This window comes from Alligator mississippiensis, chromosome 10 (assembly GCF_030867095.1).
Source record: "Alligator mississippiensis isolate rAllMis1 chromosome 10, rAllMis1, whole genome shotgun sequence".
NCBI lineage: Eukaryota > Metazoa > Chordata > Crocodylia > Alligatoridae > Alligator > Alligator mississippiensis.
Genome location: NC_081833.1, coordinates 69,787,801 through 69,811,677, shown reverse-complemented (window position 1 = coordinate 69,811,677; position 23,877 = coordinate 69,787,801). Strand labels below are relative to the sequence as shown.

Sequence of the window (23,877 nt, the reverse complement as noted above, 5' to 3'; positions counted from 1 at the left end):
CACAGTCTGCTCTTTATTATATAGGTATAAACTGAGTGACTTTAATGGAAATCTTTTGGATTCGTACCAGCTGGGGAGATGCATGTGGCCTATTTAACATCTACCCATTGTGTGATCCTGGCTTGACACAGAAAGATGTTTCGTATCCTTCTTCCTGAGCTCTATCAAGATGCTTTGTCCCTGCTGTGTCATACTTTGGAAACTACCACTCTTGCAACCTCTCCTAGGCCCTTCTTGAATGTAGACTTTTGACTACATCGTGGTTTTTAGCAGTGGAAGGCCAACCTTTTATGGAACAAATTAGCCCTACAGCCGCCCTGAGTGCCACCCTGATCCCTTTCTTCTGCCCAATCTGCTCCTGTGCTTCTTGTTGTACGCTCCCTGCTTGCTCTGCTTTCTGCTTCCTGCCCCATCTGCTGCTATGCTGCCTGTTCCATCCCTGATCTGCTGCGTGCCACACACACACTGGTATTTAGTATTGCTAAGGGCAGTTTAGAGGAAGATTCATAAAAACACAACAGAACAGCATGAGATTAAATAGTATTGAACAATGCTAAAGAGTCTTACCAGTGCAACACCCAGGATTTGTGGGAATGTGTATGAGGAGCAGCCAGCAGGCGTGAGTCGGATTGTTGCATATGGTGTCTGAAACCAAGCCTTCTCACTTGCCCAAACGATATCACATAGTGGTAAAATAGAAGCTCCCAACCCAAGAGCAGGGCCGTTGATAGCAACCACAATTGGCTTCTTAAACTGTATAAAAGCTTTTACAAAATCCCTAAAATAAAAAGGGAAGATCTTAAATAGACACATTCTTTATTTAGACACATTCATACATTTAAATTCCTGAACATGAAAACAAGGATATACTTCAAATGAACAGAAGAAATGCACTAGCCAGTGTTTATGAGGTCAGAATTTCAGAATATCATCTAATCCCCACCTGTGCAGTTTTTCAGCTAGACAATGTGTTGGTAATTAATTTATCAGAATGCCATGGAATATCAAATAATTTCACCTAATTTAGATTTGCTTTGTGTTGAATAATTGTGATTAACCATGGGTGCTTTTTGCAGTATGGTTTGTTTGGAGATGCTGTTACTTTGTGCGGGCAATGATGGCTCATCAGTGGGTGATGAGTTTTAGGCTTGCTGGCTTTCAAACTGTTCAAAGGTATCAACATGGATTGAGGTAACTTTGCTTAACTACCTTGATGGAATTCTCTGAACACACGGCAGCATGAAACAGAAGGGAAAATCAGTGGTTGTATTGCTGTGCGCTTATGTTAAAGAAATAACTTAAGGTTGTATATCAAACATTAATAGTAAGGTACTTATACAGAGCCATGGAGTAGGAGGAAAAACAGGGTGATTTATAGGGCAAAGCTGAAGACCAAGAAGCAAAGAGGAACAAAAAATGGGAAAATCTTACAGTGGAAATATAGTAGGTGAGTCATAGCCTAGAGGTCGTTTTTTTGTAACTTTCATCTAAATACTACAAATTAAGGTAAATCAAAGTAGATCTCCATGTTGGCCTTTAAAGCAATGGAAAAACGATGATGAAGCAGTGTGATCACATGTAAAATGCCTGACTCGTTTGGGTGAACAGACTAGAGCACTGTAAATCCATCAGAAAAGTCACCTGCCACCTAAGAACTGTGATAAGGAATCCGTGCTGAACGGAACAGGCACTGATCAGGAAAAATGTGTGGGTGTAATTGTGGGCAAATTATGGGCTCCATAAACCCAGTGCACAGCAGGAGTAAAGAAGGCAAACAAGATACTGAGTTATATTGGTAGAAAGAAAAATACATATCAAATGCAAAACAAAGAGGTGGCACTGTTACTGCACAAGCTGTTTGGTAGATCCTATTTGGACTAGGATATGGAGCACTTCCACCCTGCCACAGGAAGGACATGATTGTGTTCTGCAAGCTTTTGGATGTGATTGAAGATCTCCCATTGAGAGGTTTCTGTCCAGAGGAGGAGGAAATAAAGGAGAATAGAGTTTGATGTTTGGGCAGGGTAGGGGTACCTGAGGGTAGGGCTGGGGACTGAAGCAGAGACCTGCTAGAGAATGTGGAAGTAGAAGTGGTTGGGTATGAGGGAAGCCATTTCTCTAGACGGTGCTTGAGGCTGAAAGCAGGAACGTGGAGTTGGGGGAGATGGAAAAGAGACGGGAAATGTGAGGCTTTTTTAGTGAGGAGGAAACTGGGAATTAGAGGGGGGATGGAACCGTGGAGAGGGGAAGGGCATTACAAAGAAACCCTGGGGTCAGGAAGATGGGGGGCACTACACAAAGCCCCTTGGAGGATTGGAGAACGGGGAACAAAGCACAGCATGTGGCATGAGGGGAGGTGCAGGGCCACTTGCAGAGAGCCCCTGAAAGAGTGGCATGGGAGGATGGCACCCAGGGACCTTGTGGGTGGTATGAAGCAGTGCGAGGAGCCCCAGGGGTGTGCAGTGTATTGGCCTGCACAGGCTACATAGTTTGCACCTCTGTTGTCCTCCCACCTTACTGTCTGGCCATTGCTACAGCAGCCATTGTTGGTTCAGATGGCTTCTCTAGACCTCCAAAGTACTGCGTGCCCATGGCTCAGATCTGCAAGGCTGCCTGTGCAGTTATTGGGTTAAAAGACCCTGGCTTCTATTCAACATAGTCTTACAACTGCACTGGATGTTCTAGGGAGGAAAGAAGAGAAGAGGGGAAATGGCATGTCTGGAAGGCTTTGTTTTAACTACAAGAGACGTGAAAATATGGCCACTGTAGGCACCTTTGGGTGGTCTCTGTGGGTGCTGTGGTCTCTCTGACGCATCGGGTCCTACATTATGGAGGAAGCAAGCCCGAATTCTATCACTTGGGACTGCGATTGGTGCATGAGCTTGTCTGGGACCCAAACAAAGAAACCACAATGTGACAAGAATTGTTTTTCATTTTACAACGACATGAACTGCTCTGAGTTGACACAGGAGTAAGAGCAGAGGGGAATTACTGTGTACTGGGGATGTCCTAATCAATAAGAGAAAGCAACATTTTTTTTTCACTCTTACTTCTGTGGTTTTTATACATTTTCAGGGAACAACTGGTCCATAGATAAGAACTGAGAGAATTAGAGAGAGAAAGTTATAATCTTTCTATGTTCATGATAAAATCTAATCCCAGTGGAATGATTTTTACTTTTCTGATGAGTAGGAGTACATTTCTGTGTGAATACAACTGATTTTACTGATGTGAGTAAAGATGGCAAGACTCAAGCCAATGCTATTTGAAATTAACGGTAAGGTTCCTACTGGTGTTGGTATGCATTAGGTCAAGCCCTATATTGTGCATGTATAAATATATATCTGGCCACACTCATCCTTAAAAATTTTAGATGAATAAACATTTAATGCACGTTCACACTTGGAGTATGCATGTATGCCCAGACCTTTTGTGCGTGTTTCCAATAATTTGGGGCTTGTTAGTTTTTGGGTGCCCAACTTGGAGAAACCTCAGAGTCATTTAGAGAGAGTACTCAGCACAGCACCCACCTTCTGAAAATCAGGCTCCTTTACGGTGTCCCAAACATTGTCAGATTAGAATCTAGGCCATAACACGACATAATTGCGCAGATTTTTTTTCTACTTTCAGAGTTTCACAAGGGTCAAGGCATCCAAAATGTACTGTAATAATCATGTTTAGTAACTGAGATACTGATACCTACCATACTGAAATCACTATTCAGATTGGCTTGGCTTCTGATCCATAAAGGAAATATTTATCATGAGACCTAAACTAGTTGTACTAACATGGCTAAAAGTCCGATCTGAAGCAAGTCATCCCCTTCAGTTTGCTTCATAAGCATCAGCATGTCCTTCACACACAGGCAACTGGTAGTGGAGGTATGGGGAGGGGAGGGGGCATGTGCCCCCCCAGATTGGCCTCTGACTTGGCACTGCTCAGGACGGGGCAGTTTTTTTGCCATGCAGGCCAGCAGCATGTTGGGGGTGGGGAGGGGGCGCTAAGTCGTGGCACAGAAGTACAGAAGTGGATATGGGGCTTTTGGCCCTGGGCCCACCCACAAATTGTGCCCTCCACCCCAGACTCAGGAGGCACCAGTTGCCTCTGCCTGCACACAATATGAAAACTCTCAAAAGAAGATGTATTTGTGGGAAATCTAAATTTGTAGTCCAAATGCTCAGTGGTGCAGAAAAAAGTAGTTCCATTGACCTTAATGACATAATGCTGAGGATCTGGCCACATGTTTTTACCTCTGTGATGCATGTGGGCATTGGTGATTTATAATGCAATTGATTTATAGACAACATGTCATAAATCCTGGTTTTCTATTAAAATAATCTGATACATATTAACTAAAGTCATAGTTTAGTCATGAAAATAACACCATATTTACATATTATTTAATATAAATTTAAATTTAAGAAAAATAGCAGAAAACGTGCTATTAAGACTGAAATACAGCAGAAGCCAGCTGTATTGAGTGAGTCTGGGCTCCACGAACAACATGAAGCCACAGCTAATTTTTTAAAGAAAAATAAACTTACATCTTAATTTGAATTTCAATTGAGGCAGAATTTTGAAATGGTATAGATACAAAGAAATAATGCAACAACATAAATCTTTACTGAAATAAGAAAGAAAAGCTACAGAAGAAACTCATTCATGTTTTCCACTAAATATACACTCCTTTGAATGTTTTTCACACTTGAAATATGAAACATTTTTGGACTTGATAAATATCTTTGTAATCACACACTACATTTCATCATTTAGAGATCACATATAAGCTTGGATCACCTTATAGCTTCTGCAATCCTAGTACTTTCCTTTCTTCTGTCATTGGATAACCTGCCAATTAAATATGAGTAATCTAGGCCACTACAGAATACACTTCCCACTGCGCTGAGAAGTAAGAGTTTACTGTCATCAGCTGATGCATTGCACAAGGCTCTCCGAACTTCCTTCATGATCTGTGGATAAAGAAAAGTAGACAATTTGGCACGCATGCCTTTGCAAGATCATTTTTCTAGCTAAACTGCATTGACTCTTGGAAACTTGCATGTTGGCCACTATGAGTCATATACTTACATGAATTATAAATATGTATATAATTTTAATATGCTTGGAGTTCTAATGCTTAGTGTTTAAAAACCCCTTTACATGTACTTCATTTTTAATAACCTAGCTTTTGTTTTCTTTTTCTGTGGGAAATTCTAGTTATCTAAACAGTATATGCAAAAATGTTTTACTTGGTACATCATTGTATTCTCAGTAATATGGTTACCCCAGCAATAGCGTAGTAACCTCAGTATCGATGAGTGAAACATATAAACTCCGCTCTTTGTTTCTTCATACAGTAGCATGGTTTAAATGAGAGGTGGGACAATACAGCTTTGAATACAGACTTATGGTGAATTTAGAATGCAGCAGGAATAGCCACTAAAAAGACAAGCTAATCCACAAAACGATTTGCTACTGAATCAAATTGTTCATAAATATTATTCAAAATTTGTAAGACTTTGAGCTGCTGGTACCATAGGAATAATAACCTACTATCCCAGTGGAACATTTTTCCTAATCCTTTTTTTAAAAACGGCAGAAACTTCTGCAGGGTAATTCTCATTATGACCCAATTCAGAAATGCATGCATACTTTTAGGCACATCTGTAGCCTATTAATGACTCTTACTGGCTTCAATGGCACAGGGCTTCGCCCAGTGAAGTCCATGGGAATTTTGGGCTCAGGTTCAGCAGGCAGACTTTGCACTCACAAATGCTACGCTTTATGAGAATAAAGATTCATTTGCACATGCAAATCACACTGTATGGTGCCGGCCTACTTAAATTCCACAGGCAAATAGTTTGTGCTGAAAGCTTTGAATTCTGGTCAGCTCAAGAGCTGCCCATAAGAGATGGCACAGTCAGTTTTGAGAAGGTCAAGCTTCCCTTTTGTAGGTGCACATCTGAGTGTTTGCAAGCCTAAGCCTACCCCTAAACAAATCAGGTAATGAGGAAGAAGCATTTGGAAATGACACTAGTGTGTTCTGCTCCCTTGCCCCTAGTTACACCTGCATTTGTAAATGTTTTACCTTCTTTGGTATTACCATCCTGTAAAGAATTAGGTGTTGCTTGGCCAAGACATAAATATGTGGCTCTTTTTTTCTTAATCTTCCGTTTAAGAAAAGTTTATTGATTTAGATTTAAATGGATTAAACCCAATAAAACCACATAAAACCAAACTTTTGAGAAGGGGTTTTACTGGTTACATATAAAAACACTTCTACCACCTCAAATTTCTCATCTTCTCAGCGTGAAAACTGTTTGCAGAGGAAACCAATAGGATTTTAAGGTCAGTCTCTGGGAACTGATACCTAGGATTGAGTTGAATAAGGATAGGCCACATTTGGATGCTATTCAGGGAAAACATTTATAAATGGCAACAAAACCTTATTTGCATTCCAACAAAATTAAGAAACATGCCCAAAATCAGACAAAAACCTCAGAATGTTTGCTCGTAAGTCAGCCCTTCCATTCTCCTAACAGTTTTTTGGTGTTCCTTCTTGACGTTGTCAATGTCTTTCTTGCAAAAAGTGCTCAGAAGTTGAACAGAGTATTTTAACCTTGCCAATGTCAAATACAATTACCCCGACCTGTACAGCCCAGAATTCTTTTGGTTGACAATTCATATTTCAAGTATCTTTTGGCATTACACCTACCCACACTTCTGTTTTTCGTTGATTCTCTATGGTTTTGATTATTTTCTCCCAGATATTTAAACATGCATATATAGACAAAAAAAATTGATAATATCTTTTATTGGAGCAACTGTGTAGTTGGGGAAACAAGTACAGTTGGTCCAATAAAAGATATTACCAAACAGACCTTGCTTCTTGCATGTTTCCTGGATCATTATGGCTGTAACAACACTCCAAACAGATGAAGCAAAGTTATTATTGACCACAGAGGCTGAGCACAGAGTTTGCTTCTAGGGATGCACAATAATGTATTTACTTGCAGTATTCCAAGATGAATATCATTTGGGTTCATGCCATCACCAAAGTACAACTCCCCAGTAAAATGGTGGGTGAAATGCATTCCTTTGTTGTTTTCTACCTGTTTCTAGTATCCCTCTAGGTTTTCAAAATATTTCTCTCTGGCATTTGCAGTTCACTTCCTTTTGTAGCCCTGCAACCGGTTTTCAGTTGATAGGGACTGTATTTCTATCCAAGTCTCTTTGATTTAGTTTTGTGAGGAAATTTCCATAAAACATAAAATTTCCATAAATCCCTACTTGGCTTAAATCAATCAAATCATTGAGTCATTTGCATCAGCTCTGTCCGTACATCTGTTGCTGAAACCACACATATATAAAGACCGCTATTTTTTATCCCGCTGCTTATTTTTTAGTCCTGTCAAAAAAGATCAAGCAGGTTTATCAGTCAGGATCCCCTCTTAATAACCCTTATTAAGAAGTATATAAATGTTTAACTAGGCCACTAACTTTCTAAGAGCTTTTTTGGGTAGGCTGTCTTTCACTATGAGTTTTCAAAAGCATTTTGGTGCCCTTCTCTCTAAATTTTACTTATATTCAGAAAGAATCTATAACATGGGAATTTACCCCTAAATTAATCAAGGGATCTTAACCCCCCCCCCCCCTTTTTTTTAAATAGATAGAAATACTAGTTGTAAGAGGCTAAATTTAATCATATTACTTTTAAGTTAAGTGTACAATTGTTGATTTCTTTTTAAAAGACAAATATTTTCTAAACAGACTGAAGTGGGAATAATATTTAGAGACATTTGCAATTATTTTTATACCTCTTTTGCAGGTATTACTTTTGGTGGTCTCGCATGAATTTTACATTTACTTTTTGTTGTTTATTGATGCTTCTCTCCATCCTTACACAAGGCTATCTGAGATAAAAACCCTACTGGGAAGACATAGCAGGCTTCAATCGTAAGTATTACCCTAAGAAGCAATCTGTCTTGCTCTAAGGACAATAATACAGATAGCTGTCAACTTGTACCTGCCATGTTTTATGAGAAGAAAAGTGAAGGTAAACCAGTGATGTGACATACATCCAATAAAACTACAAGCATTGCATTTTACATGGCGAGAAGTATGAATGTTGACATTTTATATGTGCACCTCCACTTTCAATCTTCAACTCATAATATGTACGAAGTAGTTAGATCAATCTTTATCAAAGCCATTAGCTGTTCAGACTATATTTTCTTGTCTGTTCTTCTGCTATTTAACTCAATGGAGTGTTAATTCCCAGCTGTATTGTTACCCTACCTGGGGAAAGCAAGAACAATGCTCTTATGTTTTTGATTGAAAGCTGCTCGGTGAAAAAAAGAAAAGAAAAAAGTATATTTAGGGGCTATATTTCCACAAAAAGTTGAACTCGAAACTTCAAAATGAGCATGTGACCTACAAAGTTAAATATATGCTGCTGGTGAGATTTATGCTGATTAAAAATATTACAGCTCTTTTAAAAAAAATAAACAGAAAAGCAAGCAAAGCAAAACTCCCAAGCCCCTCAAAACAAAAGAAACCCGTGCTGTTGCTTGATGCTAGTTTTTAAGAATTACAGAGTCTAGTTAAAGATATAGAGAAACAATCCTTTAGTGACATGATAATTTCCCTCCCCCCAACCCAGTTACAATAGTGGCACTGAGCCAATTTCAGGCAATGGAAATCCTAAGGGAAGGAACATAGGTGCAGTTCATGCTAAAAATCACCTGCATGAACTACAGCTGTGATATAGTTATTCACCATGTATTATTAAGTTTCATTTAGGCGTAGCCCACCTCCCTTCACTCTGATCAGAACAAGCCTAGTGAAAAGGATGTGAATAGCAGACTGGTGACGAAGCCCATTTCTTTTCCAGCATAAGTTTGCTGCCTCTTTGCTTGGCACATGCAGAGAACGCTATAACATGACCTCCGGATTCTTACAGGTCTTTAATTAAATGGAGAGAAGCAGCATAAGCTACTGGTTAAACAAAATTGTTAAGCCTCAAAGGAGGTATTGCCAGATGGCAAGAGCAGGAGAAATGACAATGGAAAGCAGAGCAGTTCGGGGCATCGGGGCTTTCACGGAGTTTGTAGCTTTATCTACTTATTCTTCCAGAGGTGACCATGTTTCCAAGCTCCTAGGACTGTAGCTATCATGACGTGGTCTGAGCAGATGTGTCCTTCTGCATTAGACAAATATTGTTTCCTGTGTTTGTAATCATGTTGTATTTTCTAACAAAATGGACACTCAGCGTTTTGTGGGTGTGTAGTTCGTGCTGGTAGGTGGCAAAACTAAAGCTCATCGTTCATCCACCATATATTGCAAGCTTCCCCAAGCTGCTCCACCAATTTGCCTCAACCGTGCCCACAAAACAGTACGTTTCAACACCAGGGATTTGTGCTGTTGAAGGCCTTGCTGTAATTGGTAACAAGGGTGTCAGTCTATGTCAGTCATGGTGTTGGATTTTGTGATGATACTTGAGGGCTGAGCCACTGATAGGGAGAGAAGGGGTTGAGTGCTTTCTGTTACAATGGGTTTGAACAGGTTTTAAACAGGCAATCTCAATCTTGGTATGTTACGGTAAAACCCTGTTTTTAATGAAGCTTTAAAAAAAAATTTCAGTGTTTGTACCTCAGCTCAGACCAATCTGAGTCCAGTGCTGGGCACAGTGGATGCTGTAGTTCTGAGAAAAAGAATCCAAAAATGTATGTTTAGTTCATGGATATGTGTGTGTTGCTGTTTTCAGCGCTATTGAAAGAAGCCAAGTAAATGAAAAGGGGTGAGCTCTATTGACATTTCTCATTTAACCTGAGCACTTCCTGGTATTATGGGTATGAGGTCTTGAGGACAGCAGCCCAAAACTGTGTCTGCTCAAAGTGTCGTGGCAAATCTTTGGTTTGCTTTAGTCCATTCTAATAAAACCGTTTCATATTGCTGTATTAATGGAGTGATGGATTCTATTGGAATGATGGATTTAAACTAGTATGTATTTAGAAGGGCAGTATCATTAAAAATGGATGTTTGGTTTACCTTCACCATGTTATTTCTTTATAAATATTGCAAATCTATTCATTATTTTAATAATGTAGGTGGTAAATGTCTATTTTTGTGGCACCTATTACCTGTGTGAGTAGATGAAAAACTGAGAATGCACTCTCTGCTGGATCTTAACGATTTAAAAAAATAAAATATAAGGTTTATCGTGCTTGGTCATGGCTTTAACTATTGGGCATCAATTTTAAACTGACACATTTCTTACTTAATAAAAGCAACAAAATCTTCTGTAGGACAGGGTTCAGTGTAGTGCCTTCCTATATTCTAACATTAAGAGCTTTGTAGTGACTTTATAAGCTAGAGCATGCTGGAGTGTCTGAGGAGGCAGTGAGGGTCAGATTGCTGAGGTCCTGCTATCATTTCTTGTGACTAGTCAGCCTATAGACCACCCAGGCAGACATGGTACTTCTGGTGGCTGTGGCAGAAGGTAGCTTCTACACTGTCTTTCCAGAAATGCAGGATATGCTCTTCTTGTCAGGCTAGCTTCACTATCACCAGCCAACGTGGAAAGGGTCTCAGCCCTTATCCTATACCCTCTAGAGCAGGCTGGGGACAAACATTCAATAAGCCTGAGTCTGAATTGATTCAATCTTTGCAGGTTAGTCTAAACTGGCTAGGCTGAACCGGTTTGTAACTGTACAGACATTACCTCTGGACTGAGGAAATGCAGGCACATACCTGCAATGACTCAGGCTAGAAGCCAGGGGGTGCCAGAGTAGACCTCCCTTCCCTTCTATAGAGCTGAGCTGTGAGAGGCGTGGCCAGGCCCTGGCAGGATGCTCTGATTACGGAGGGATTCTCCCCCCCTCTCGCTGCTCCTGACCAGCAAGGAAGCCAGCAGAGATTTGATAACACAGCATTTAGCACCCCATCAAGAAAACAAAAGTCTCTCTCATTAGCTCAAGCTCTTCTTAAACAACTTTTTCCATGGAAGGAACACAGAGACATTACCACCTACCTGTTGATTAGCTCTAAAAAGTCCTAAGCAGACACTGTCCTGTCTGCCTTTGTCCTGTCTGCCTTACACAGACACCTCTCAGCATTAGCTAGCATACCACATGCTAGCTATGTCTGTACTGTGGGAAAGGGGGAGGAGGGCAATCCCTGCTTGAGCAGGGAGTTGAGGGGGGTGGGGGGAGCACAGGGAAGCCAGGCAGATGCTGCTTTGCCTACGGTCTCTTCCAGAGCTCCAGCCAGGGAGCAGTGGGGTAGGGCCAGCCCTGCTCTGGAGCAGAGAGCCCTGCCCAGGGCTGCAAAGCATCTGGGATGCTGGGAGACTCAGGTTTAACTTAAACCAGGAAGGGGTCTGGGACAGACATTGCATAAACCAGTTTGACCCAAATCAGTTAAGTCTGATATTGCATTCAACCAGGTTTATTTCCAACTGGTTTCAGCCATTTTCAAACTGGTTTATGTGCACTGAACATCTGTTCTGTTACAGATTAAAACCCGTTTCTGATCACTTAAACCGGTTGATGTGTAATGTGTGTACCTAGCCCCAAAGTTCTGCCCATGGAGGGCTGCTTAGTGTGTAGGACATGCCGCTGACAGCTGCACATCAAAATGAATCTGTAGTGCATTACCTTCATGCAACAGGTATAACATCATTTGGTGTCCAGAGTGCCACCATTAAAAGGTCTGTTTGTGGGCCACATACAAATGCTTTGTGGGTTGCAAGTGGCCTATGGGTTGTCTTTTAGGAACCCCTGCCTGAATTGGTCTTCTGTTGCTCTTACAGTCAGGTAATGCATTATGTGATCAAAACTACCCACAAGAGGGCAAGGAATGAGGAAAGCTTTTTTGTCGTCTTCTCCCCTTGACCTTGTGCACTGGCCTACAGCAAGCCAAAGTCTGGCCCTGAGTACAGGATGACTGGAGCACATGGGGAACCACTGCATTCTGTGCATGCCTCCTGCCCCTTTGCAGTTCAGAGTAGGGTCAGTGCCCTACTTTGTAAAGAATTCAGTAAATGAGTGTCAAACAGGTGTTTAAAAATAATCAAGCCAAGAATCAAGTTGTACATTGCCACTTTGCAGTCTCATCCTTAGATGCACAGCCTGAGATTTGTGTGTATGTATGTAAATCCCTTGAAGTACTATCCAGTTCACATTACTTAGAGGTCATAGTTTCACTAAAGGGGGTAAAAGGCCATTAAACTATTGGATCTTAAAATGCTAAACAGGGATTACTGATCATGTCTTTCCTTTCCTTTCTCCTTATCTTCAGTTTAGAAAAACATTGAAAAATTAATTTCCATCACATTTAATCATCATCTCCTGTTGGATTAAACCCCAAGCATGTAAAATAAGGGTATATTTGACCTCAATACATTTTTAAAGATAACATGGAAAAAAATCAGAGTAATTTTGGGGTTAACCAGATCCCCACCTATTCAGGTGGCTTCTTTTGCTTTTTTGGCTGCATGCTTACCTCTGGGGTCAGTGCATTGTTATCTGATGTCTGGCTAGACAGCAGAATGTGCGTGAAACCATCTTCCTTCCGGACCACAATGTCCCTGAATCGACAGTTACTTTCATTTTGACGCACGCTGTACCTTAGCCTCTTATCAAATACGTAATCTTTCTCCCCATCCAGTTTCCTTTTCACAGTGCTGTGCAGGTTCAGGCCTCCATTGGTCAGAGAGGTACCTTTTAAATGCAAACAACCAAAATGTACACATGTAATCAGGTCTGTACAGGCAAAGAAAACAGCACAGCATCTTTTACCAGCTTAAATTTCACAACACATCTAAGTCAGCCTTTTTCAGGGGTGGTCAAAAATGTGCACAGCAAGCCAGCTGTGGCTAATAGATATTTTGTGGCCTCTGGCCACTCTTGTTTCTCCTATGGAGGTGCAGCTTTTACAGATATATCGCAGCGTACAGTGCTCTATCATGCTTCAAGCCAAAAGCCACTCAGTGCAGATGAATCATGGCATATGGGAGTGGTAGTGACAACATGCTGCACCTTTGTAATGAAGATGTGAGCAGTTGTAATTTAGTCTTTTATGTGGATTTGGGGTGATGGTTAGGTTCATGGGAAAATTCCAATTCAGTTTTCTTCGACAAAGCTTAGCATGATTGATTTAGTCTATTTTCTCTCTTCCAAAAGTACAGGTTGTTCTATTTATAATGAGCAAAAGCCACTGTCAATTCCAGCAGGATCCTCGATTGTACATCTTTATAGTGATGTAGCGGGGCAGGGCAGTTCTTATAAAAATATGCAAATAATTTACTACTAAGCTGCTATTCCTACCAAGCATCTCTCCCTTATAAGCCCAGCAGTCACTATTAATACGACGAGCTAGCCACTGCAATTGGGATGTTGTGGTATTTGAGCTTCTGAAATGTTTTCTTAGGTTTATGAAAGGACATAACTGTGACATGTCCTATACTAGTCTGTAATAACAATAGGTATACATTGCTTTTCACAGTCACCCATATTTAACATTGCATTCCATTCATTAGAGGTATTAATGCTGCTGCCGTTTTTCAGAATGCATAGTGATAGGAAAAAATCAAATAATTGGCAAAAAAAATATGATTCCTCTCTAAAAACAAAACCACCATAACAAAACAGCAGCTTACTGGGAAACATTCAGTTTATCCTGAGTTCTGCTTGTGGCCAGCTGTAACTTTTACTTAAGCCCATTTTTATTATTCCCATGGGATAGTCAGGTGGTATGTTAGCACTGGTTACAATGCTCAAGTAGGCCAAAGGCTGGCTTATGGGGTCATGAAAATATCCTTGGGACATTCTTTTTCCATGTTTTCTTTTGCAGTTACAGATATTTTAAGTTTCTCTGCCATTAAAATCAATAGATTGCATTCAAAAATAGAGGCAAAGTCACTATATTCACTCGAAACAGTGGGAAGCTTATTTTTTGTTTATACAGTGATGGGCTCAAAATTGCCAGCCCACGGGAGAAAATGAAGAACAGTGAGGTTTGTGTCCAGATCTTCATATCATCGTTGGGTTTTTATCTCTAGAAGGGATGGGGCCTACCAAAAGATTTCAGAATTTTTGAGTGCTGACAGTTGTACAAGCCTATTCTGACTCATGGCGCTTTGCAGAAAATGCCATGAGTTAGAGCACCCCCCCAACTCAACAGCTGCTCGCCTGCTGGGTTGAGGGGTGGGTGGGTGTGGGGAATTGAGCTCCACTTTGGAGCCAATTAAGCCTGTGTAGCCTGCCTCCAGCCTTCCTCCCCTAGTCCCCCCCGGCCCTCCCAGCTCCAATGCTGTCTGCAGGAAGGGAGGGTGAAGAAAGGAGGAGGACAAGCTGCGGGCTGGGGTTTGCCCAGCCTGAGCTGGAGGAGTGTCTCTAATCCACCCACCCTTCCTCCAGCTTAGGCTGGGCAAACCCCAGTCCGCAGCTTGCCTCCCCTCCCCCTCCCTTTCTGCAGACAGCACTGGGGGCAGAGCTGGACTGATACAGCCCAGTCCCAAACATACAACAGATTAACCCTTGCCATCAGAAGTTCCCTAAGGCACTCCAGAGTGGAGCACCTTCATCTGATCCCTCATTTGTTAAGGATTAATTTGTCATATAGTCAGCCACTTTTAAAGCACGCTGCAGCCATGCATGCGTGTGTCATGGCATGGCTCTAGAGTGCTTTCAGGGGCCAATCATGCAACAAATGTAACTTCTGTCTGTGCCCTTTGAGGGAGACGTGTGATGCAAACTGGAAAATGGATTTATATTTTGGACCACATATAGATTATAAAGAATGTGAACCCTGGTTTGAAACAGCTACCTTCTGTCCATAGTCTAGATATTTAATTATAGTTGATGTTTGAGTAGCTGATTGAGCTATCTGATTAGGCCTCGGTAAATAATGGATTGGGCAAATGTTCCCATTATGTAAATTGCCTGATTCTACTCTGCAGTTATCTGTATTAAAATGTATATTCAATGTTTAAGAGTATTTAACTGACAGCGTTTAGCCTTATTTTGAAATATATATATGTACATAAAAATTTTTTAATAATTCCCTATTTTCAGTGATTCAATAGATTTTTATAAAGTTAAATTATAAACAACAACTATTAGCTATATTTTGCAATGGTTTTGAAAGGTGGTTATTTCACTGAATTTTGAACTGAAGAATTGAATTCAGTTGAATTTTGAAAAAAATTGACAAATTTCAATCAGTTCATTAACTTAGAAAGAATATTTGAAGGCAAAAGGAATTTGTTCTTTGTTCTTTTGACAAGAATTGTTTGCAAATGCAATAAAACCAAAACAGATGTAATTTAATGCTTGAAATTTACAAATTACAACTTATATTTTATGCTGCTTCTGTATTTATAATGACTCACTACTAGAGCATAATGATTTATTTGTCTGCGGTTTATTCCTTTTTTCTGCTCTTTAATTAACTGCAAACTAAGGTCTTGTATCTTGCAAACACACATGTGTTTAAGAAAGAGTTGTCTGGGAGTCACTGGGGCTAGTTGTAAAGTTAAACAGCGTGCGTCAGCAGGATTGCAGCCTGATGTGAATGTTTACTGATTTGCAGTGCATTCAGAATTATCCCAAAACCACTTTACATGAAAGCATGTCAATCCATGATTGTTGGCAACCAGCTCTCCTCTACATCTTCAACTACTTTCCATTCACTAGCAGAATGTGTTGTCAAGAACACTTGTGCCTAACTGGGTGACCCAAACTCTTACAAACAGTAGAAGGGAAACCAATGAGCTTTCAAAATGGCTTCATGAACACTTGGCCTGTGTTCTGAAGTTGGTTAGAGAGGTTTTTCCTTCTAGCCTTGAAATCAAGGAATCTGAAAAACATCTGAAGTGAGCCCTTAATTATTCAAACAAGTATTTATCAGTTCAACTTTTCACATGTATTCTTGAGAACAAATACGAGTATTGGATGTAAAGATATTAATTAAAAACAAATAAATGGGGATGAGAATAATAATGAAGTAAATTCATCATTTTTATTTGAAAAATAAATCAAATATGTATATTTTTTCCGTTCGATATTCAATATGTTGTTTGGTCCATCAACAAACATCTAAAGATCTGACGAGCTAGTAAAGTCTAAAGAACTCATAAAATATGATGGAAGTTGCCTTAGGCTAACAGCAGGGTAATCTGCATATGACTGAGGAATAAACCACAGGTATTTTAAGTACAGATTCTAAGGGAAGGGTCAGGAACTAACCCCTCAGGGAAATCCAGCAATGAAGAAAGCCTCTTGTCAATCAGTGTATTATCATTGTTGGCTCCTTATTTGTTCAAATAGCAGGCCAAGGGCGGAGAAGTTGAATGTGTTAAAAGAAGTTAGCTTTAAACTGTATGAGATGCAAAGTGCATGTCAGTTGACAGGAATTTAACCAACAGGATGTCTGTACGCCACTCATACTGGCACTTGAAAAACACAAATGAGACTAAATAATTTTCAAGAAGAGCCGATTAACAATCCAGTAAGTGGATTGTTATTTTATACACTAAACCTAATCCAAAGTGCAGCCAGGATCCACAAATGAATCACCGTCATAATAAATGACAGCACAGAATCATAATAAACGAGATGATGTAATCAACAAAAGCCAAGGACAAGGCCCAAATTAAGCCCAGCCTAACTTTGTCTGATGACATGCACAGATGTAGTGGTACCAGCTTTACAGTAGCGCAGCTACTGGCAGGTGTTTTAGCAGGGCCGATGCACATAAAGTATGGATTATACACAAAACGTCGTTTTAAGAGTCCTCTCATAGTGAAATCCTACACCAAAATATTGGCCATCTCAAGTTGTTGGTAACTAAACATGCCTGAGGTATCCGCTAGGGATTGCCTAAGCCTTTCCAAATGTAATTAAATAAAGCGTCTTCCTCGCTGGCAATTTAGCCTGGGACAGGAATGCTGTGTAACCACTAGCGCCTGCTTTATACTTGGTAGGGTAACAGTTAACACCTTAATATGTCAAGATGAAAAATGAGTATGGTTCAGAGCAAATCTATGCATCCCCAAAACAATGTATAATGAATGCATGTGAAATACATTATGGGATGTTGCAAATAAACCCAGGAAGCTTCAGGTATCTGTGAATATGCTTTTGCCAACCTAAACATTTAACTTACTTTTTCGGTGCTCAGTCTATAAGACTGGATGTAAAAAGTGGGCAGGAGAGAACATTTTCTTATTATAGCTAGAACTTTAATCTATTTATAAACCACCATTCAATCTACAGTTAAACTCAAAGAAAGCACAAAGAAAAGGCATAGAGATCAGAAGGAAAGTTAAATAAAGGTCACTGTGGGATCGCACCATCATGTCACTGCTGTTCAGGAATGCCTACAAGCCTTGTTGAGTTCCAGGACCAATTGCAACTAGCACTCTAAAACCGCACAGAAACAGATTTACAGGCTAAAAAGACCTGGCAGTCAAAGCAGGAAAAGGAGGAACAGACAGAGGATGCAATTAGATTAAAGACCACCAGCATTTCAGGGGGAAAGCAAGGAAGACTCAAGCCTCATGACTGTCTAGTGCTGGCACAGCCTGCTTCTCAACCTTACCATGCTGTTAGCTCAGCCCTGATGGTTTAACTTGAACAGGTTTATCATCTACCTGTTGCAAGGGTATTCTAGAAGAGGAACTGAAAATAATACGTAAGGACATATCACTAGGAATGAACCCCCTGGGTCAGCTGAATCCTGTTCCCTTTTATCACAAATCTTCAAACTAGTCAGGTTTTGCCCCAACTACTCTGACGGGAAGGCTGTACATCACTTGTCTCGCAGAAGCCTTCTAATGTACAGCCTAAGTATATTAATGGTTAATTTATAGCTACTTGTTCCTTATCCTTCAACAGTTTTCTTCCTCCTTGTTTATCCCCTTGATCACAGAGTCCCAACATATCCCCTCTTTGCCTTGAGTCTCTTTTCAAAAGGCAGGCTCTCCTTTCCCCAGTCATCTTAGTAGCCCTTCTTTGCATGCATTCTTGAACACGGTGACCAGATCGGTACAGTCTCATCAGTGCTGTCTCCATGTTAGTTCCAGTTTGTGTTTTCAAGGAGCAGTTTTAGACCGAGGTAAAAAATAGAGCACTTGCCAGGTACCCCAAAGCAACTTACTTCTATCCTTGCCTCTTGTTTCTACCCCAATTGTGGCCTGAAAAAAGAGGGTATTTTTGGTTGTGTTTTACTGTCTGGACTTGTCTAGAACAAATGAAACAGAACAATTTAAAAAGAAAGAGGAACAGTCGACTAGGTTGGTAGAGAATATTTCAATTAAGAGCATCATGAAACTACAAAGATTTTCCTAATGGAGAAACACAGTGGTTAGTGATACATGACAGGCAGGAATTTTTCAGCAGATGGTAGGCAGAGCTAGAGCAGCACAGGAGAGAAAGAGAAAATGTAAAGGGAAATTTTTTGAGGCTGTCAAGAAACTTGACGAAACAATCACTCTGAATTAACGTATCATGAAAGAAGCAGACAGAAGTGTGATAATAAAAGTCAACAAATGTCATCAGAAAGAAAACTTGCAAGGTGGAGAGGACCTCAACAGATGTCCTGGACTGTACCTGGCATTTGGTAATAGTAAGCATAGCAAGCTATGGAAAAACTGTTCACGTTTGCAAAAGATAGACCTGGAAAGTGAACAGCTGACATCTCTTCTGCGCTGTAATGGCAATGGGTATCCTTTAGTTTTTTGGCCAGATGCACAGGAAACGAGAGCAACATAAATTCATATATGCCCTGCCCTACATAACTGATGGCCAAGTCTTTTCAGCTCTTTCCATTCCATAGGAAGTAGTGTTATGTGTTGTAAGAGTCTAGCTAATATAGACATACAGTGCAGCCTCCTCATGGACTGAATTCAAACTCCTCAAATCATTTTATGTTGCCCCCTCCTGTCCTCTGGACTAGAAGCCTGGCTCTTGGGTGAAGGCAGATATGAGTATGTCTCCTCAGTTGTTACCCCATCTGTAACATCATATTGTTCAACGTAGGTAACAAATTTAATAAAATAGATTAAAGAAGACTAAGTTTAAATGGGGGAATCCAGAATGGATTTTTTTGTAAAGTTACTATTTTACTAAGAGATGTAGATGAAATCTTGGAATTATAAAGGTGTAGATATTATTACTGTACATCAAAGGGTCTTCAGTCTTTTAACAGCTGCTGATTCCCCAACAAGCTTTTTTTGTGGAAGCTGATAAATACTGCATAATCTGGAGTTTCCAGGGGAGGAATTTATATTCCCCTCCCACACAGAGACTTGTGGAAGAGAGTGATGAGGGTTTCAGAAACTCTGAGGGCATCTACACATGTGCTTTAAGGTGGATTTGACTAATCAACTCTGCAGTAAAGCAACACCATCTAAATATGCGGCACTATTAGGCTGAAGTAACTTAATTAACTCCACCATACGATAGTACTGCTGCCTGACAAAGGTACTAGCCTACGCTGGAGATTAGTGTGCCGCAGCACACGCGTAGACAGTGATTAGGGATGGCTGGGGCATAAGGGTGCTCCAGTGCGGTGCTGCCTGCCGCTAACCCTGCAACTGGAGCACCCTCGTGCCCCAGCCAGCCCCTCTGCAGCACGCTGAGCTGGGGCAGAGCAGCTCCGGGCTGGCAGGCTGACCCCCAGACACCCTGCCAGCCGGGGCGTCGCTGTCCTGGCTCAGTATGCTGCAGTTTTAGCACACATGTAAACTCTGTGCCTGGGAGCAATAAACTCCAGTGTAAACTGCGCTGGAGTTTATTCAGTCATACTAATTGCATATATAGATGCGCCCTCCATGAGGAAATGTTTTTTGGCACTCGCTGCTCAGGAGGGAGGGTGCAGATTGTAGGAAAAGGGGGGTAGTTTCACAACCCTGCAGATCCTAGAGAACTTTCATGGAATGGAAACCCATGGCCTGAAGATGCTGGAGCCAAGTACAACTTCCATCAGTGCCTGAGTCTCCAACCACTCATTGCGACCTGAGTGCCTGGATCCTGTCACCTGACCCTTCATTTCCCCTCTATAAGACCAGGGAGAGGAACGGGAAGTATCTGAGCAACAGGGCTCTTCTTGAACCTAGGCCACTCTGGTGACCTCTACTTGCTTTCTGACCTCTTGGTTTCCTGTCTTGGCTCGCTCACAGACTGTGCTCTCCTCTTGCTTCCCCTTTCTAAATTCAGCTATTACCATGATCCAGCAAGTTTGATCTTAGATTTCCCCAAGACCCAGCTGCCTATGTCCCAGCACTGATACACAGATGCTTTGATCACTCTGTTTGAGAATTAAAGGGTTTGTTGGTGAAACCAGCTGTAGTGTGTGCAGGAAAGGTCTACCCAAGTGTGTTTGTATGTATATAAAATTGGAACCACTGGGAGGTAATTTAATAAGCCACTGAAACAAGTCCCCAAATGTGAATTATTTATTTCTATGGGTATGTGTGGTGTCTTTATAGATAGACAAAATACATGATTTTAAAAATTAATTACAGATTTAGTTTTTTGAGGTAATAACTTTGAATTTCTGGTTAATTATATCTTTAGTTCTTTATGCATTGTTCTAATTAGGGAGAATCTCTTGGTTCACGGTGATGGGATAGCGAACCATTCACCTCTTTCCAGTCAGCTTTCAGGGTTCATGACTGAAAACTTGACATTTCTCCTGTGTTAAAAGGAGTTGGTCATGTTAGTCCAATACTAAGTGAACATGTGCCTGTGTTGCAACCATCACCACCTGTATTGCCTTCCTCTAAGAGTGCAGATGAGAGGCAGAACATATTTGAATATGCTTGAAATACTGAACAATAATGCATATATATTTTTTATTTCCCTGTAGTCTCTTTCAAACTTCCTAAAATCCTTATAGCAGGGAACATGACTCCTCACAAAGCTCTAGTGTAAGCCATAACAAATAGCATTTTAACCTCTGTTGCCTGCTTCTCACTATCCCTACTTTCTGTCTGCTTCCTTTTGTGTTGGAAGCTCGGTCCATCTTCCTTTTTAACGCTGCATATTAGGGCTGTGCGAAATTTTGCCCGGTGTTTCGTTTCAAAGCTGTTTTGATGCACTTTGAGCTCAAAACAGTGAAACTGAAATGAAACAAAAGCCTTCGAAACAGCTTCAAAACAAAACAAAGGAACTTGAAACGTTTGAAAGTTTTGAAACGTTTCGAAGCCAGGCTTACTGGCTTCAGCACTGGTTCCAGCTGGCAGCACCCGGCTCCTCTCATCTAGCAGGCAGACTGGGTGCATGTACCCTCGGGAGGACTCTGGCACAGCCCCTGCAGCCCTCCCGGCAGTGCTGGCGGGCCCCCGATCTGCCCCTGCCTGCCCCCAATATGATCCCACATGCCCTGGATGTGGCTTCCTCACTACCCCTCTCCCCCCCAGCTGTTGCCGATGGTGGAAGTGGCTTCTTTGCATCCAAGGTGCACAGGATCAGGGCAGGGGCAGGTCCCTTCACAAACTGATTTGTCCCAGGCTCCGCACCCTCGACCTGAAGAGGGTGCAGGGCCCAGGGCAAATCAGTTCATGCGGGGACCTGCCACCACCCCAATCCTGTGTGCCCTGGATGCAAAGAAGCCACATCCAGGGCGCGCAGGATCGGGGCAGGGGCAGGTCCCCGCATGAACTGATTTGCCCCAGGCCCTGCACCCTCGACCTGTCAAGACGTAAGTCGGATCGGAACGGTGCTGTTTTGCATAGCCCTACTGCATATGCATTGACTACTGCACAGTGACACTGGTGGGGCTGTCACTGGGAATGCTGCTAGACAGAAAACATTCAGAAGAAACATATCAATGCTCAAGACTTAAAGATCAAAATTCAGCTTCACTTTGCTGCTGCCTGCAGTGGGGACAGGATGGAGCAAGAGACGAGGGCAAAACACAAGAGTAGATGTGAGACAGTAGGAAAGACAATATAAAATCTTTATAAAGAAATGTTCTAAGGAGCTTGATTCATCAGATGCCAGCTGGGGCCATTCATAAGGGTAAGAACACCCAGGAGCTCAGGCAAAAATTCCTGTCTTGAAACAGAGCTCTGTTATAGGTATTATTTGGACAAGGGCTGGTTTGTCTTCCTGGCCTTTTTTTTTTTTCTTTGAGAACAAATGCTAGGACCCTCATAGTTCTCCTCTTTTATTTTCCCCTTTTCACTTAAAACATAAACCCCCCCTGCTTTCTGAACAGGTATATTTTATACTGGGAAGTAAAAGAGATCAATAAATATAGAAAAAATATATTCCTCAAAAACAATTTGTGCACTTATGCTAGTAAGTAAAGTCTAGAAAAATACAATATACACTGCTTTTGCAGCTCAGTTTTTGAACACACCTAGGCCCCATTTCAGCAAGGTATACAAACCTATGCAGTGAGTGTTAAGTATGTCGGCACTGAGCTTTAAGCTCGTGAGTAGCCCCACTGGGGTTATTTGGACCACTCTTAAGGTTGAGCTTGTGCTTCCATGTGCTTTGTTGGATTGAGGGCCTTTAACTGGACATCAGAGTGTAGGTGCCTTACGTTCCATCTCTTGCCTCCACTAATACACACAAACTGCCCTAAAGATTGCATGCAAACCTAAAAGGTTTGAAGGTGAAGGGCATCTTGGTAATTCTCACTTCTCAGGCTTTAAATTTCGGGTATAAGCTTCCCATATATCTCAAAAATAACAGCAGAGGTGGCAATCTGTGACAGGTTTGGGGGTACCTATAAGATGTAACATTGTTGGATTAGCAAAGGAACACGCTGAATATCCTCATCTCACTAAAACCATAATTAAAGAAAGAATTTAAAACACCAAGATGGCCCTAGCAGCATCCCCAAGGTCAGCACAACCCCATAGGGCTCCTGTAAAGGAAAATTGTACCTCTCTAACCTACTAGAGTTGCCTGGGTGTGTCCACTACGTGGTGAATAATAAAATACTGGTGACACGATAGAATTTATATTGACTTCTGAAAAGTCATTGACAGAGTTATTCACAAGAGGCTATTAAGGAAACTAATACTGTCATGGACTAGAAATTGGCTAATAAAAATAAAGAGTAGGAACAAATGGTTACTTTTCATCATGGCAAATGATTAACAGTTGGCTGCCCCAAGGACCTGTGCTAGGATTGGTTTATTTAATATACGTGTTAATGATCTGGAAAGGGAAGTGAACAGTGTGATGGGAAAATCTGTAGAGAATACAAAATTAGGTTAGCAAAGACTAGAAAGGATTATGATGGACTTCACCGGGTCCTAACAAAGGTAGGTGAATTGGCAACATACGAGCACATGAAAAGCGCAGTGGAAGGGATCGCTAGACCTACTCATATTGCTGGGTTCTTAATTAATTGTAAGCAGCCAGGGAAAAGACCAGAGGGTCACCAAACAGCTCAGTGAAAACTTCCGCGTAGGATGCAACAGTAGTCAGAAAGCAAACAAAATGTTAGCCTGTATGTTGAAAAGCAGAGGGAATATTTCCCAAAACATTGTATTGCTCTGATACCATTCCATGGTACATGCTCCCCTGGAACGCTTAGTTTAGTTCTGCTCACACACTCTTGCAAAAATACAGCAAAAACAGGAGGGGTGAGAGAAGGACAATATAAACAATCAGAAGTGTGGAAAAATCCCCATGTGGGGATAGATTGGAAAGACTAGAACTGTTTAGTTGACTGGGGAGATGGATGGTAAATCAGATGTCCCATTCAACCTTTCACATAGTCTAGGAGCAAGGGGACAGTCGATGAAATTGAAAGGCAACAGAATTAAACCCAATAAAGGCAACTGATAACTAAAGCATAGAAATTACTGCTACAGGCGTCTCAGAGCTAAAAAGCTTAGTAGGATTTAAA

At 41.2% G+C, this 23,877-nt stretch overlaps 1 protein-coding gene across 1 annotated transcript in view; it reads right to left on the bottom strand.

Moving 5' to 3' along the window:
* The window catches only part of CDYL2 (chromodomain Y like 2), an 88,492-nt gene that overhangs the window by 7,400 nt on the left and 57,215 nt on the right, over window positions 1-23,877 (bottom strand). The window contains exons 3-5 of the mRNA XM_059713894.1: window positions 12,505-12,722; window positions 4,798-4,970; window positions 568-778 (exon numbers count right to left, since the gene is read on the bottom strand). Coding sequence (XP_059569877.1) covers window positions 568-778; window positions 4,798-4,970; window positions 12,505-12,722 — 602 coding nt within the window. The remainder of the gene's footprint in view (window positions 1-567; window positions 779-4,797; window positions 4,971-12,504; window positions 12,723-23,877) is intronic.